This window comes from Octopus sinensis, linkage group LG7 (assembly GCF_006345805.1).
Source record: "Octopus sinensis linkage group LG7, ASM634580v1, whole genome shotgun sequence".
NCBI lineage: Eukaryota > Metazoa > Mollusca > Cephalopoda > Octopoda > Octopodidae > Octopus > Octopus sinensis.
The window spans coordinates 22,077,922-22,092,605 of record NC_043003.1 but is presented as its reverse complement, the minus strand read 5'-3'; the positions used below and the strand labels follow the sequence as shown (position 1 = coordinate 22,092,605).

Genomic DNA, 14,684 nt, shown 5'->3' with positions numbered 1-14,684 from the left:
AAATTTGTATCCTATCCAAGCAACATTCACAAAGACTTGATGCACTGTCGAGCTAAAATATACCAACATAACGGATATAAATCTACAAAATAATTTGCTAAGAGTTAGTTCCCCTGGACTGCTTTGCAAACGAGGTAATTGACCTTACATTTTTCGCAGAAAAAAAAAAAAGATTGTTTTATGTATAAAATGTTACAATGAAAAAATAAATTTTCCTCTTTGATACATTTTAATGTACAGTTCACAAAAACATCAGGTGGCTGGATTCATCACATCCATTATCCAAATAACTGCGTGGACACACCATTTCTAATTACCATATTTCTGAACAATTGGATGTTCAGTGGAAGTTGGATGCAGAGGATTCGCAGCCCATTTCCTGACCAGAGCCTTCAGCAGTTTGGGTATCGAGGGAGTGAGAAGGAGGAAGGCCATCCACAGTACCACAAATGCAGCAGAGACGGCCTTAAGATGGCTGTGGATCAAAAGAGGAGGGCCATATCTAGGCACAAGCTGGGGTCTGATCAGCCCCTGCTGGGTCACCGGGAGGAGGGTGTATGATGTTGAAAGACCTGAAACACCTGATGATACCAGGCATATCACTGAAGATGTACCCAGATGCATCAGTCATTGATGTATGCACACAATAAACAGTACACAATGCTTCATCAGCCTATGGTTTATAATAATAAACAAACGTGAAGCAGTGTGACTAGTTAAATGATAAGCAATCCTTCTCAATGCAGTGATGTTATAATTTCCAAATCTTGCTGTTTCATTCTTTCTATCAGCTACAGAGGTCTGAAAGACTGTACAAAGGTCAGGTTAAAGTTGAATCAGTGACTCACTAGACAGGTGAGCTCTTAATTCTAGTTCCCTTGTGACACTTGCAGAATACAGTTGTGCAGTTTTGGCCTTAAATTTGTTATTTTATGCAAATATGCTTCCCAGGAAGACAATTATACAGGTGTCATTCAAACTGAAAGTCACCGAGAAGACAACTGTGTGGCTGTTAGAGAAGTTAGTGGTCTGAGAAAGTTTGTATGAGATATTGAATTAACTTCACACACATGACAAAAACCAATATCTTGCAAGATGTTGCTGAAGTGAGTACTTGTAAATCATCAAGAAGGAAAATATGTAACTCATGGAGCTATTCAAATCTCCAGAGAAGAGGAATCAAAATCACCTTCACTTTTTTTTTTTTAACCTAAAAATCTGGTATTTTCCTTGTATTGCACAAAGTGAACTTAGCTTTCTAGTTTAAAGCAAGTGCACAAGATGCGTATAACGAGACGATTTAACACATTGGCAGAGAATGAAAACTGCACAAAAGCTGCCTGCTGATTGAGATGATAAGTTGAAAATAATGATGAACAGTGTGATTTTGTAAGATTTGAATAGACCTTTGTGTTTGAAATTTCTAAAAGTTATAGCGCAATTCAAATTTCTATTTGACATTCACAGCCTTAGACAGTGCTGAATTAGTGACAAAAATTCAGCACTGCTACCTACATAGTACTATTGATGAATTTGACTTTGACAAAGTTAATAAATTGAGTACAAGGGATGGAGATAAAACACAAGAGCTACAAAGTTTTGATGTGAATACTGGATAATTATTGATATTGTTACTGTAATTACTCTAATATTTCCCCACTTTCCTTTAAAGAAATATCTATATAAATAGTCAACCCCTAATTTTTAGCCTAAACATCTGGTCTAAATATTCAACTTTTACACTAGTATACACAGCCCTTGCCTCTTTCTCATAGCATTAGCATTTACTCAATTATCTAACCCATGCTAGCATGGAAAACGGACGCTAAACGATGATGATGATGATGATGATGATTATATAACAAACCAATTTCAATATTTTATTGTATGATGTTGTTGACTCATCATCATCATCATCATTTAATGTCCACTTTCCATGCTAGCATGGGTTGGACGAAGGACTGGCGAACCAGATGGCTGCATCAGGCTCCAATCTGATCTGGCAGAGTTTCTACAGCTGGATGCCCTTCCTAACGCCAACCCCTCTGAGAGTGTAGTGGGTGCTTTTACGTGACACCAGCACGAGGGCCAGTCAGGCAGTACTGGCAACGGCCACACTCAAGTGGTGTTTTTTACGTGCCACCTGCACAGAAGCCAATCAAGCGGCACTGGCAACGACCTCACTCGAATGTTTTTCACGTGCCACTAGCACTAGTGCCAGTAAGGCGATGCTGGTAACGATCACGTTTGAATGGCACTTTTTACATGCCACCAGCACGGAAGCTAGTCAGCTGCTCTGGCAGCGATCACACTCAGATGGTGCCCATAGCGCTCCACTGGCGAATTTGATTTTATTTTGATTTTTATTTCACTTGCCTCAACAGGTCTTCACAAGTAGAGTTTAGTGTCCACTGAAGGAAAAGTACGCATAAGTGGGTTGGTTACACCTCTGGCATAGGCCACGGGTTATGGTCCCACTTGGTTACTGTCATCTAATATTATTAGTTGTATGTTGTTATCAACCATTATCTAGTGTTGTTAGCCAAGATGTGATTTAGAAGCTATTACAGATGCAAGTCGATAAGCTGATACCTTCTATAACAACAGCTCACACACAACTGGCATCGTGCTGAAGAGTATCAGCAGTGCATGAGTAGAATGTGAGTTCTTGAAGGGAGTGTCAGCAGTATGAGACATAATAGAGGGAGTGGCAATACCATGAGTTGTTAGGAAGAGAATGCAATGAATCATCAGTAATATGTTAGTTGTTACATCAGTAAGTATCAGAGTGTCAGTTGTGTGTGATGTCAAGAGGAAGGAGCATCAGTAGTGTGTGTGTGCATAAATTACTAGCTAGCATATGCCATTTGGGTGTGAGTTGTTAGCAGTGAGTAAATTAAAAAGGAGGGATGAATTGAAGGAGTTAAGGAGTGTTCGGTTATGTCACCTCTAACACTATTGATGAGAAGATTGTTGTTTCTGTAAAATGAGCGCCAATGACAGAATTTCTACATAAAAAGGTCTCATAAATATAGACACACACATGCATGAGCACACAGAGACACAACTTACAACAACGTTTAAATAAGGTGTTTTGGAGACCTACATAAATAAGCGTGTGTATGTGTATGTGTTGGCAAGTGTGGTAATCTTTAGAAGCAATCCACATCAATATATTCTCATATATGTAACATTCAGAAAAGTTTCATTTTCAGTTTCTCACTTTTATCAGTGGTTTCTAAAATCTTTCGGGCTGCTGCCCCCTTGACACCCAGGCCACATTCCTGGTGCTCATACCTCAACTAACCTTTACAAACATAGACCACTTTCTGAAGCAAATTCAAAGCAACTGTATTTCACAAATAAAACTAACCTAACAAACCCATTATTTTGTTTTTACACAAATTGCTACCCAATTTTCTTCAATGCCCCCTTAAAACTTTCCACCACACTCAGGGAGTCAATACCGCCCACTTTGGGAACCACTGACTTATATTATCAACCAAATGATACCATCAGAAACTGAATAATTGAATTTTTTCTTATTATATTTTCTAAATATTTACTCTGACATGGAGCAACAGACCCTCACAAACACATCTATTAGACTATTGCAGTCCTAAAAGAAAAACAGACATTACTTTGACCTTACAGAAGTGTAGTTGGCAGACACTGTTTAATTTGAAGTATGACAACAAAAAGATTAATGAACCGATAAAATTTTTTTAGAGTATTCAAATGAAATACTGGGGGAGTGGGTAAGTCAATTACATCGACCCCAGTGCTCAGCTGGTACTCATTTTATCAACTCTGAAAGGATTAAAGGCAAAGGTGACCTCGGCAGAATTTGAACTCAGAACGTAAAGACGGTTGAAATGCTGCTAAGCATTTTGTCCAGTGTGCTAATGACCCTGCCAGCTTGCTGCCTTATTCAAATGAAATATTAATTAAACCTAATGAGCTCTGATAAACATTAGTTTATAAAGTATTCAATATATGCATACATAATGTGCAGAAGCAATACACGGGTGTAAAGAGAGAACTGTAACCAAACACGAAATTCATATGCAAAAAATACTTTTTAAATATTCCTCAATTCAATAACAAAACTCAAGAAATGCTATGTGGGCAATAAAACTCATGAAATGTTTACTACCAGGCCGGTGGCACGTAAAAAGCACCCACTACACTCTCGGAGTGGTTGTCATTAGGAAGGGCATCCAGCTGTAGAAACTCTGCCAGATCAAGATTGGAGCCTGGTGCGGCCGTCTGGTTCACCAGCCCTCAGTCAAAATCACCCAACCCATGGAAGGCGGACATTAAACGATGATGATGATGATGAACGATAATGACACTGACATTCTTATTGACAATACACAAGTCCCGTCTCTTAGAGAAAATTCCAAGGAACTACTTCCTAAACTTGGTGCCTGTGTGCTCAGATTTAAACAACCTCATTTGAAATAACACATTAAATGAATGTGCTTGGTTAAATTTTCAGTTAGTAACCCTTACCAGAGTCAGAATGAGACTTCGGCGAAAAGAAGTTTGCTAGGTGAGGACATCTGTGGGTGTTTGATCACTTGTGATGCATAAAATATAGTTGTAGAAAATGGTGATCAGCATTTGCCATCACCTAAAGACCCTGGGAAGACATCGAAAGCAACCTGTAGTGTACACAGATATCAATGATGGACTGCTGTTAGACTGAGAAGAATGGTAAGGGGGGAACAAATGACATCACCAACATGATCTCAGTGATGTCAAGCCTTCATGTGTGGCAAACAACAGTCAGTCGATTACACAGTGGTTATATCATGTTATATCATGTTTGTGAAGGCGTGTGGCTTAGTGGTTAGGGCATTCGGCTCACGGCTGTAAGGTCGTGAGTTCGATTCCTGGCGATGCGTTGTGTCCTTGAGCAAGACACTTTATTTCACGTTGCTCCAGTCCACTCAGCTGGCAAAAATGAGTTGTACCTGTATTTCAAAGGGTCGGCCTTGTCACACTTTGTGTCACGCTGAATCTCCCTGAGAACTATGTTAGGGGTACGGTTGTGTCTGTGGATTGTTCAGTCACTTGCACATTAATTTCATGAGCAGGCTGTTCCGTTGATCGTATCAGCTGGGACCCTCGTCGTTGTAACCGACAGAGTGCTCCCTCATATCATGTTTAATGCTATTTTGCCTTGTGTTTATAACTTGATAAAGACCCTCTGATAGAATTTAAAATTTCCTAAAATATTTTTTCTGTAATACAAAATAAAAGTGTTGCCAAAAATACAATTTGGCTGCAATGTGTAATGATGTTGCTGCCACAGTTACAATGGCTACGTCAGCTCTGATCAAGGAGACCTCCTCTGATCATCACTATAGACAATTCAAATATTGGCACTGATCCAATAAATCAGAACTGGTCTATTTACTGACCACAAAGAACAGTACATTATTGATTACTTATTTCAATGCCAACTTGACCACAACAGTAATCAAATTAAACCATCCAGGACTGAAGTTTTCATCAGTACTCAAGCACTCGGTTTTTATGTTTTTTTAAGAGGAATTTCAAATGTTTGACATTGTTTAACCTAATTGTTTGGTTTGCTTTCTAAACCAAATCTGACTGAGCTAGTTTTGTCCTAAAGATAAAATAAGCAACATTTAGTTAAATACAAGAGAATTGTTTGCAAAAGAAAAAAATGTATATTTAGCTGGTTTTAGCAATTTCCACCTCGATTACATCTGCTTACACTTACATAATGTGAGGCAATGATCTACTTCCCCTACAACAAGAAGACTACTTCTATCCCTTCTTTTGTACTTTAGCCTATCAGAACCTAGCATAAAGGCATTCCTTTCAACCACACTTCTGCTCAATTGAGAGGTATCTTTAGTCATGCAAGTTACATGGTGACCTCACTGGTGCTGGTGCTATGAAAAGAGCACTCAGTACATGCTGTAAGGAGGGTGGTGTTAGGGTGGGCATCCAGCTGTAGAAACCATGCTAAAATAAACATTGGACTGGAGTACAACACAGTCCTCTAATGCATCAGATCCAGTCAAACCAGTATGGAGGACAGATGTTAAATGATGATGAGGAGGAGGAGGATGACAATGATGATCCAGAAACCTACCAGTTAAACTAATACTTGAGGTTAGGAAAAAGAGTATATTTATTTATGCAGTATCTTACCTTTTTACTGACACCAGGAACACTGGCCAAGATCTCTTTCATTGTCTGCTGTGGCCTTAGCACACCCTGCAAAGAGTGGCCACCTCCAACAAGGGAAGCCCGAGTGGCATGCCGGTGGCTACTCCCTGCACCGGTGGCTGCCATAGCAGCAGCAGCAGCAGCAGCAGGGGATGTTGTGCAGCTGTTGATAATCGTTGTGCCAGCAACAGTGGTCTTGCTGTCTGCCAGGGAGTTCACATGATTAGAAGTGACGGACAAGGACGATGATAATGAAGATGAGGAAGAGGATGATAATGAAGATGATAACGACATGCTACGATGACCGGTACCACTACTACAGTTGACTTTTTCAGGAAATTTATTAAGTTTTTCATCTGCAATGAGAACAAAAGAAGAGAAAACATTAATCACATGTAGCTGCAAATATAATTAGTAAATATAATAATTATTCAAAAAGTTGTGACAGTGGTTATTAGACCTATTACAAATTACAATACCACAAATGGTCAGTATTTATCTTGGGTTCTTGTAACATTAGACTTGTGGGAAATAAAGCGTTCCTGTAGATAAAACAAAAGTCTTCTCCGCAGAGGTATTTTCTATTAGCACATACAGTAAAATGTTTCCAACAGGATGTAAACCTCATAATCTGCAAATGAAGTTTTCTCAATACAAATGTCATATGCAGTCATCTAATTCACTTCATATAAACCCTTTTGATACAAACCTGTCTGAGACCACCCTTGGTTCTATGATACAAACTTTTCTGTTTCCAAAGTGATAGAAATTAAAATTTTCATTGAAGTTTCATGTTAATCTATGTTCCAAACATCAGCTTGATAACAAAATCAGAACTGCATTCACTTACAACACTCAGTGAGAGCAGCATACATTCCATCATTTTCCTTTTGCTGAACATTGTATAACATTCATGCACACACACACATTATAGTAAAGACACACATTTAGTAGATTTAGCTCTATTTCTAGAGAACAGCTGAAAAGCAGATGTATAATAATACAAACATTCATAGAATCAACTGGGGTTGAAAAAAATTAATTGAAATGGACAATTTTATCAAGAAACCACAGTCTGTATTACAGCACCACTTCCAACATAAAGTGTTGCCTATTTGACAGTATTTGATGTAACAGTAGAAGACATAACAAAAGCAATGCTGTTGTCAGAAGAAAAGGACACTAAAGCCAACAGCTTAGTAATAATCTCACCATTATAGATATATAAAGCTTCAAGATTGGTAGTCCTCGGTCTAAATAAAATACATGATCCAAACAGATTCCAAGACATTATACAATAATTGACTAACCAGGCTGCATTATAATGAAAGAAGATAACGATCATTTCAGGTCACAAAACCCAGCAATATCATACTATATGCATCTATTACTTGAGTCTACAGAAAATCTACAACCTATTTTTATTTATTTATTTATTTTTTCAAAGCTAATGGCTTAACTTATAAATAAATAAATGAAACCTAGGTAATTCTTGAGTTAGGGTCTAGATGCTATGGACTGAACTCAGCTTTGCTGTAGTAGACATATGACATGGAGTGGCCAAGTGAATGTTTGGTGCTTTTCTAAGAAGCCTTGTAACACATGGTTTTGGGTTCAATCCCACTGTGCAGCAAGTGTGTTCCTACTAGCCCTGCACTGATCAATGCCTTGCGAGTGAACTTGATAGCTGGAAACTGCATGGAAGGAAGCATATTTTGTGTGTGTGTGATCGTCTTTTCCAGCACTTGACAACTTGTGTTGGTTTGTTTACATCCCTGAACTTAGCAGTTCAGCAAAGGAGTGTAATAGTATAAGTAGTGACCATAAAAAAAAATTAAAAGTACTAGGGTCAATTTGTTCAACTAAACCCTTTAAGGGGGTACCCCAGGGTGGCCACTGTCAAATGACAGGATCAAGTAAAAGAAAATAGCCTCAGTACAACTTTTAATGATAAACAACTGTAAGAGATACAGCAAAGCAGTAAGACCATGCTAACTCTTTGTTTCTATCTCAACACACACAATCATACACTTTGATGCTGGTTGCAGTGAAAGCAAGTGTAGAAAGTGTGTCCGTCTATTGTATGTTGAATATTGAATTCTAGCAAAATCACAGAAATGCAACCATGCAGAGGAGGAAATGACAATTTGTATATTCACTTTGTTTCAGCCATTAGACTGCAGCCATCCTGGGACACTGCCTAAAAGAATTTTAGTCAAATAAACCAAACCTTTCTTTTTTTTTTTTTTATCTGGTACTTATTCTATTGATAGGGACGTAAAAACACAAACACCCAACTGACAAGTGGGTGCGCACACACATGCATACACAATGGACTTCTTACAGTTTCTGTCTACCAAATCCACTCACAAGGCTTTGGTTGGTTCAAAGCTATAGTAGGAGATATTTGCCCGAGGTGCCATGCAGTGGGACAGAACCCAGAACCATGAGGCTGGGAAGCGAACTTCTTACCACACAGCCATGCCTACACCTATAAGTTGTCAAATCGTGAACAACCATGTCAGTGGTTACAGGTTTTGAATGACCTTAATCCCTTATCCATTGTATATCCAATAATGAGAGTGACAAGGGAGGGAGTGTAACTCAGTGTAAAGCAAATATTGCAAAGGACTTTGTTCAGAAAACATGGTTCTTTTTCAGTTTTCCAATCAATGTTTATATCCTTCACTAACATACACTGAGAAAAATATATCAAAAACTTTATTTTACATCTGCATTTTTCCATGCCAGCAGAGGTTGGATGGCTTATAATGCCCAGCTAGTTGAACATACAAGCTTTGCTTGTAGGAAGACAAGTAACTCCTGCTTATCAAATTTCATTCCCAAAATATTGGTCAAATTAAGGTGAGGTAGAAGACACTTGCCCAAGGTGTTGTACAGAAGCGATGAATGGATTTGAACCCAAAATCAGATGGGTGTAAAGAAAACTTATTAACCACACAGCCATGCCTGACAGTGTATGGTAGATGAAGAGGTAAGAAAATCTACAACTATAGAAGGATTTCAGATATTTTAAGATTCAAGCCTTTATTTACTTCAACAATCTTCAATAAAATGAGTTGTAAAATATCGCCCTCTGTTAACCCTTTAGCATGTAAACTGGGTGTATCCAGCCTAAATGTTCTATCCGTTTTAAGTTCAAACCAGTCAGATCCAACCACTCACATCTACCCTACAATTCTATTCTAAAAATAAACTATCAAACCATCAAAATCTCAAAGCTATGAAATAATGCCTGGTTAATTGAAAACAATGTGAATAAATAAACATTACGTTTGACAGAGTAATCTGAATGCTAAAGGGTCAAACATGCATAGAGCTAGCTTGTACTGGCCAAAGTTTATAAGATATAAGCCTAGTGCATTACTGGCCTTTATCAACACCAATAGGAAGGAGGGGTGCAAAGGTTACATAAGCAGCATTTGTATTTAACACTGGGAAATACCAAACCAGTTATAAGAAGGTACTGCTCTAGCCTATATCAAAAGATTAAAATCTCAAAACAGCCAGTACTCTGATACTGCAAATGAAAACCAACTGATTCTGCAGTTTGATAAAATTGATATCGCTATCAAGCAAAGCACATCACTGAAATATCAAAATATAGTCTGACACTAGTGATATGATGTTGGACGTAGCTATAGTCACAGACTAGATATAGAAAAGATATTGGATTGATATTATGGGTTCTATCCAATAATGGTTATATAATTATTAATAACTGGAAATGAATAACGCTTCTGTGGTATGGAAACTGAAGCAACATGGCCTGCTCTTCTTCTTATCCAGACAAATAAAATGCGAAATGAAAATAAAATTTTAAAAATACAAAAACTTAGTCTGAAATATTATTGCTTTAGTTTTAAAAACAAAAAAAACCCCAACAAATAAACCTTCAGGACAGAACTTGATATTGGCAAATAAAAATTAGTTAACACCCATTCTAGCAGAAAATTAAACACCAACCAACTATATCTTAATGCAATGTTATAGTACATCAACTGATAACTACAATTTCCGGATAAAACATTATATGTTTAAGTATATACATACATGTATGTATGCATACACACACACACAATTGCACATGATTTTGCATGTGTGTACACACAATTATACATAAGTGAAATGAAAATGAGCTAAGAGAAATGATTCACAGTGGCCAGAGGCATGTATTTGGACAAAGACATAGAAAGGATATGTTAAGTACCAGACAAGATATAATCTTGAATATATTGAAATCAGCTCTAGTCTCCAGAGAAGGCAGAATAATTGCTTGGTGGTAATTCATGGCCACACCAAATGAGAAGGGGGAGATAATCTCAAGAGTCAAGGATTTCCCCAAAAACCAAAATGCCATGAAAAGAAAAGACAGTCTGACTGTCTGGAAACAAGAGAACAGTTGTGGACATTTGTTTTTACCTCAGTAGGTATGACATCTCAGCACTTGCTCTGCCTTGTCTCCAGCAGAAAAAGATATTTACACATAAACAAAGAAGAGCAGAATACATCTAAAGCATAGGTAATTTGCATAAATGAAACAAAATGTACTAAAAGAAAAAGAAAACAAAAACCAGGGTGGCCAATGGCTAATTTTTGAACAACAAAGATGAATATATCTTATATGGTATTAAATACCATACAAGATATAGTCTTGGATTTTTTGAAATCATCTCCACTTCCAGAGAGATAGAACAACCGACTGACGGTAATAGGGATCAACTCCAAAGACCACACACAACACATTCATTGTAATCAAGACAATGATGCACCATTACACCAGAGTAAATCTTTAACTTATAACCAACCAAATTGGATACTTGCAAGTGAAAAAGTAAATATATATATATATAAGCACCAACCGATCATGGCCATTGCCAGCCTCCCCTGGCAACTGTGCCAGTGGCACATAAAAAGCACCCACCACACTCACAGAGTGATTGGCGTTAGGAAGGGCATCCAGCTGTAGAAACACTGCCAGATCAGACTGGAGCCTGGTGCAGCCTCCTGGCTTCCCAGATGCCGGTCGAACTGTCCAACCCATGCTAGCATGGAAAATGGACAATAAACGATGATGATGATGATATATATATATATATATAAGTTTTCTATTAAATACAAATCCAGCTATAAGTAGTAGCTCAAAACACACACACACACAATGAGCTACGATTTATAGTTGGTTTTGCATTTGAGATACATTGGTAATAGAAGACTTACACATTTCTTCAAGCTTTTATATTTACTTGTAAATATAACCATATATATAACAACTGTATGCTTCCTTGAGACCTTCTGAGTGCTTTCTGGAATTTTCTATTTATGGCACCTCTCTTACTCCAAAAGATTTCAGATTTTAGATAAAGGATTTTCAACTGTACATGTACACACACACACCACACACACACACACACACACACACAATCAAAATCCCAAACATCATTTATACATAATTCAAAATCTTGAACTTTTTGAGGCTAAAATAGCACCACAAATTGAAAATTACAGGATGCACTTGGAAGATTACTAGGGTATGTGCTGACGTTACAAGCCATGCAGAGAGAGAGAGAGACAGACAGACAGACATACAGAGAAAGATTATAGCAGTAAATATCTCGCAAATATAACAAAAATATCTACCAACATTAGATATGTTTGCAAAGAGATTTAACAAAGCTGGACCAACACACACACAATGATATATGAACTAGTGAGCAATTTTAAAAGAACAGGTTCTGTACATGATATTTAAAAAAAAAAAAAAGTAGACAACCCTATATTGCCAGAGGATATTATGAATACAGTGAGTTGAATTGTCAATGACAATTCTTACTCCAATATTCTTGCAACAGAACACAAACTCACTTTCACAAAGCCATTAATACATAAAATTCTCAAACTGTGTAAAAACAGCTATCATTTGCACTGACATAATTTACACGAAGAAATTTCACTGCAAAGCGTGTGAGCAAGTACTGATTTTGTAGATCACATCCACTGTGAAAATTTAACGGATAACACTATTTGCAGTGATGAAATGACGTTCTGTACATGTGAGAAGGCAAATCATCACATTTGGACAGATGAACATCCAAAGGACTTTGTCCAACAATATGAAAGGGACTTGTCTAAAGATAATGCTCAGATGGGTATAACAAAATGTAAGATAACTGAACTTTTTTTCCCTTCTTTACCCAATTAGAGGATCTATCTAGCTTACCATTTTACAGCAAAATCCTTTGAGCTATAGTTAACTGCAGATGAGATAATTAACATTGATTCATTTCAACAAAATTATTCCCCAATTATTCAAGAATACCTACATGAGCTGCTTCAAAATTGATGAAAAGAGATATGAGAATAATAGATGACAGCCATCTAAATGCCCAAATCTAGCTTCTTTGGTTTTCTTTACCTGTGACTTTCTCGAATTGCAAGCCAACCAAACAAGAATTACGACTCTGGAGAATTCACACGAACATGTACGAAATGCTGCAAATAATTTTAAGGACATTTTTTGGAAAATCCTGTGGCACAAACATACCAGTGCAAGGGATACTGATGACTGCCATGCTGAACTTGAACCTCGAAACTTTTCCAACGGTATTACTTATCTTTCATTCTATAATTATATATCTTTGATGTAGTTTTAACGTTGCTTCATTAAAATAGATAGGGACTTTATGGACATGTTGTATATCCTCCACCTCTCTCTTAGCACTAGTCTCCCAGTCATAAGAATATAAAAAGATCCAGTCAGTTCTATAAACAAGGCAAAATAAAACCTAGAAATTTATTATTATTATTATTGTCATTATTTGTATAAAAGAAGCAATATTATTGTATCTGGCAGTGCAAAAGGAAGCATACACAGGTACACTTGCATATGTGTTGTACTACTCCACCAACGTGAGTGCATGCGCGCGCGCGCACACACACACAAAGACTTAATCTATCTGAAGTGACCTCAGTTTGTCATTACAAAGAGATCAACTACTGTCCTGAGAAGGTTACCTTCAACAAAATACACATGTAACTGCAATACTGAAACAAGTATTTAAATCAGGCTTTTCTGTGAAGTTGATTTTCTAGTTCTGCAAGGGCAAATTCCTTTAAAGAAGTAATTTTTGCAATTATTTTGTATCATCCACAGATTTTTGCATATATAAATAATGGAAAACACCTCAAAGTTTATTTATTGTGAACTGTCAAAAACAAACAAATTTTCTTAATATACTAGTCAAGTGTTGATGAAATCTCAATACTGTTAAAATAACAGTTATTAACAACTAAGCTTGGTGCCATCAACAGAACCCACCACATAAACTGGTAACAATTTCAAACCTTGCTATCTTTATTTTCTACCTAAACTAAATTAGAAACGAATTGGATTAATTTACACTATTTTACAATACATCTCTGATGCATGATGCAGTCCTTGCACTTGTTAAAATTCTAGCAAAATGTCCAACTCAAGCTAGCATGGAACATGAATGTTAGATGGAGGTGATAACAATGATCTCAAGTGCTTGTGCCTAAATGAAATACACCAAGTACACTCTGGAGGTTGGATGGTGAAAGGAAACCAAGTCAAAACTGCTGAAGTGTGCAAGTAGGATATGGTCCTACAATCAGTCTAGGAAGAGAAGAGCCACTGTGAAGAACTTAGACAGTGACAGCCATCCAACCCATGACAGCATGAAAAGCAGATAGATGATGAAGAGGATGATTTCTCACACTGATTCCACATACATACCTTAATTTTTGTATGTCCACACAAAAAAAAAAAAAAAAAAAACCCTCAAAACATTTATACATTTACTTATATTCTGAATTCTGCTGAAACATAGACAGACCCAAATTTAATAAATAAATAAATAAAAATGTACAAGAATACACCATCTCCTAGCAAATTATATTATTATTATTATTATTATGATTATTATTATTATTATTATTATTACTACTACTATTTAGTAATAGTGGAATTTAAAAGTTGTTTTTTTAAACTTAATTTGAACAACTGAATTATATAATACCAATGGTGTTCTCTCTGATGCTGGTACCATGTTAAAAAAGCACTCAGTTGTAGAAACCATGTCGGAATATTTGGCACAGTCCTTTGGCTTGCCAGTTCCTATCAAACTATCCAACCCTTGCTAGCATGAAAGACAGATGTTAAACAGTGATGATGATGATGATGATGATGTGTCTTCTTTTAAACAAAAACTAGATCTACCCGCCGTGACCTGTTGGGTCACAACCACTCCAAGTTGAAAATGTTAATGAACGGCAGCAAAGGAAAAAATACTATTTCAAACTTCTTATGATAAAATTCTTAAATAATATAGTTCTCCTGCCTTTGGTGTGACAACATAAACACAACCAAGTGTTTCTTCTTTGAAAATGTTGAAATGGCCTTCAACTTTTTTTCTTCGCTTTCTTCTTTGCCA

The 14,684-nt window shown here is 36.9% G+C and overlaps 1 protein-coding gene across 4 annotated transcripts in view; it reads right to left on the bottom strand.

Moving 5' to 3' along the window:
* Positions 1 to 14,684, bottom strand: part of LOC115213881 (serine-rich adhesin for platelets) — a 186,274-nt gene that overhangs the window by 14,092 nt on the left and 157,498 nt on the right. For all 4 annotated transcript variants that reach the window (XM_029782835.2, XM_036504618.1, XM_036504619.1 and 1 more), the window contains one exon: positions 6,193 to 6,566. In XM_029782835.2, coding sequence (XP_029638695.1) covers positions 6,193 to 6,566 — 374 coding nt within the window. The remainder of the gene's footprint in view (positions 1 to 6,192; positions 6,567 to 14,684) is intronic.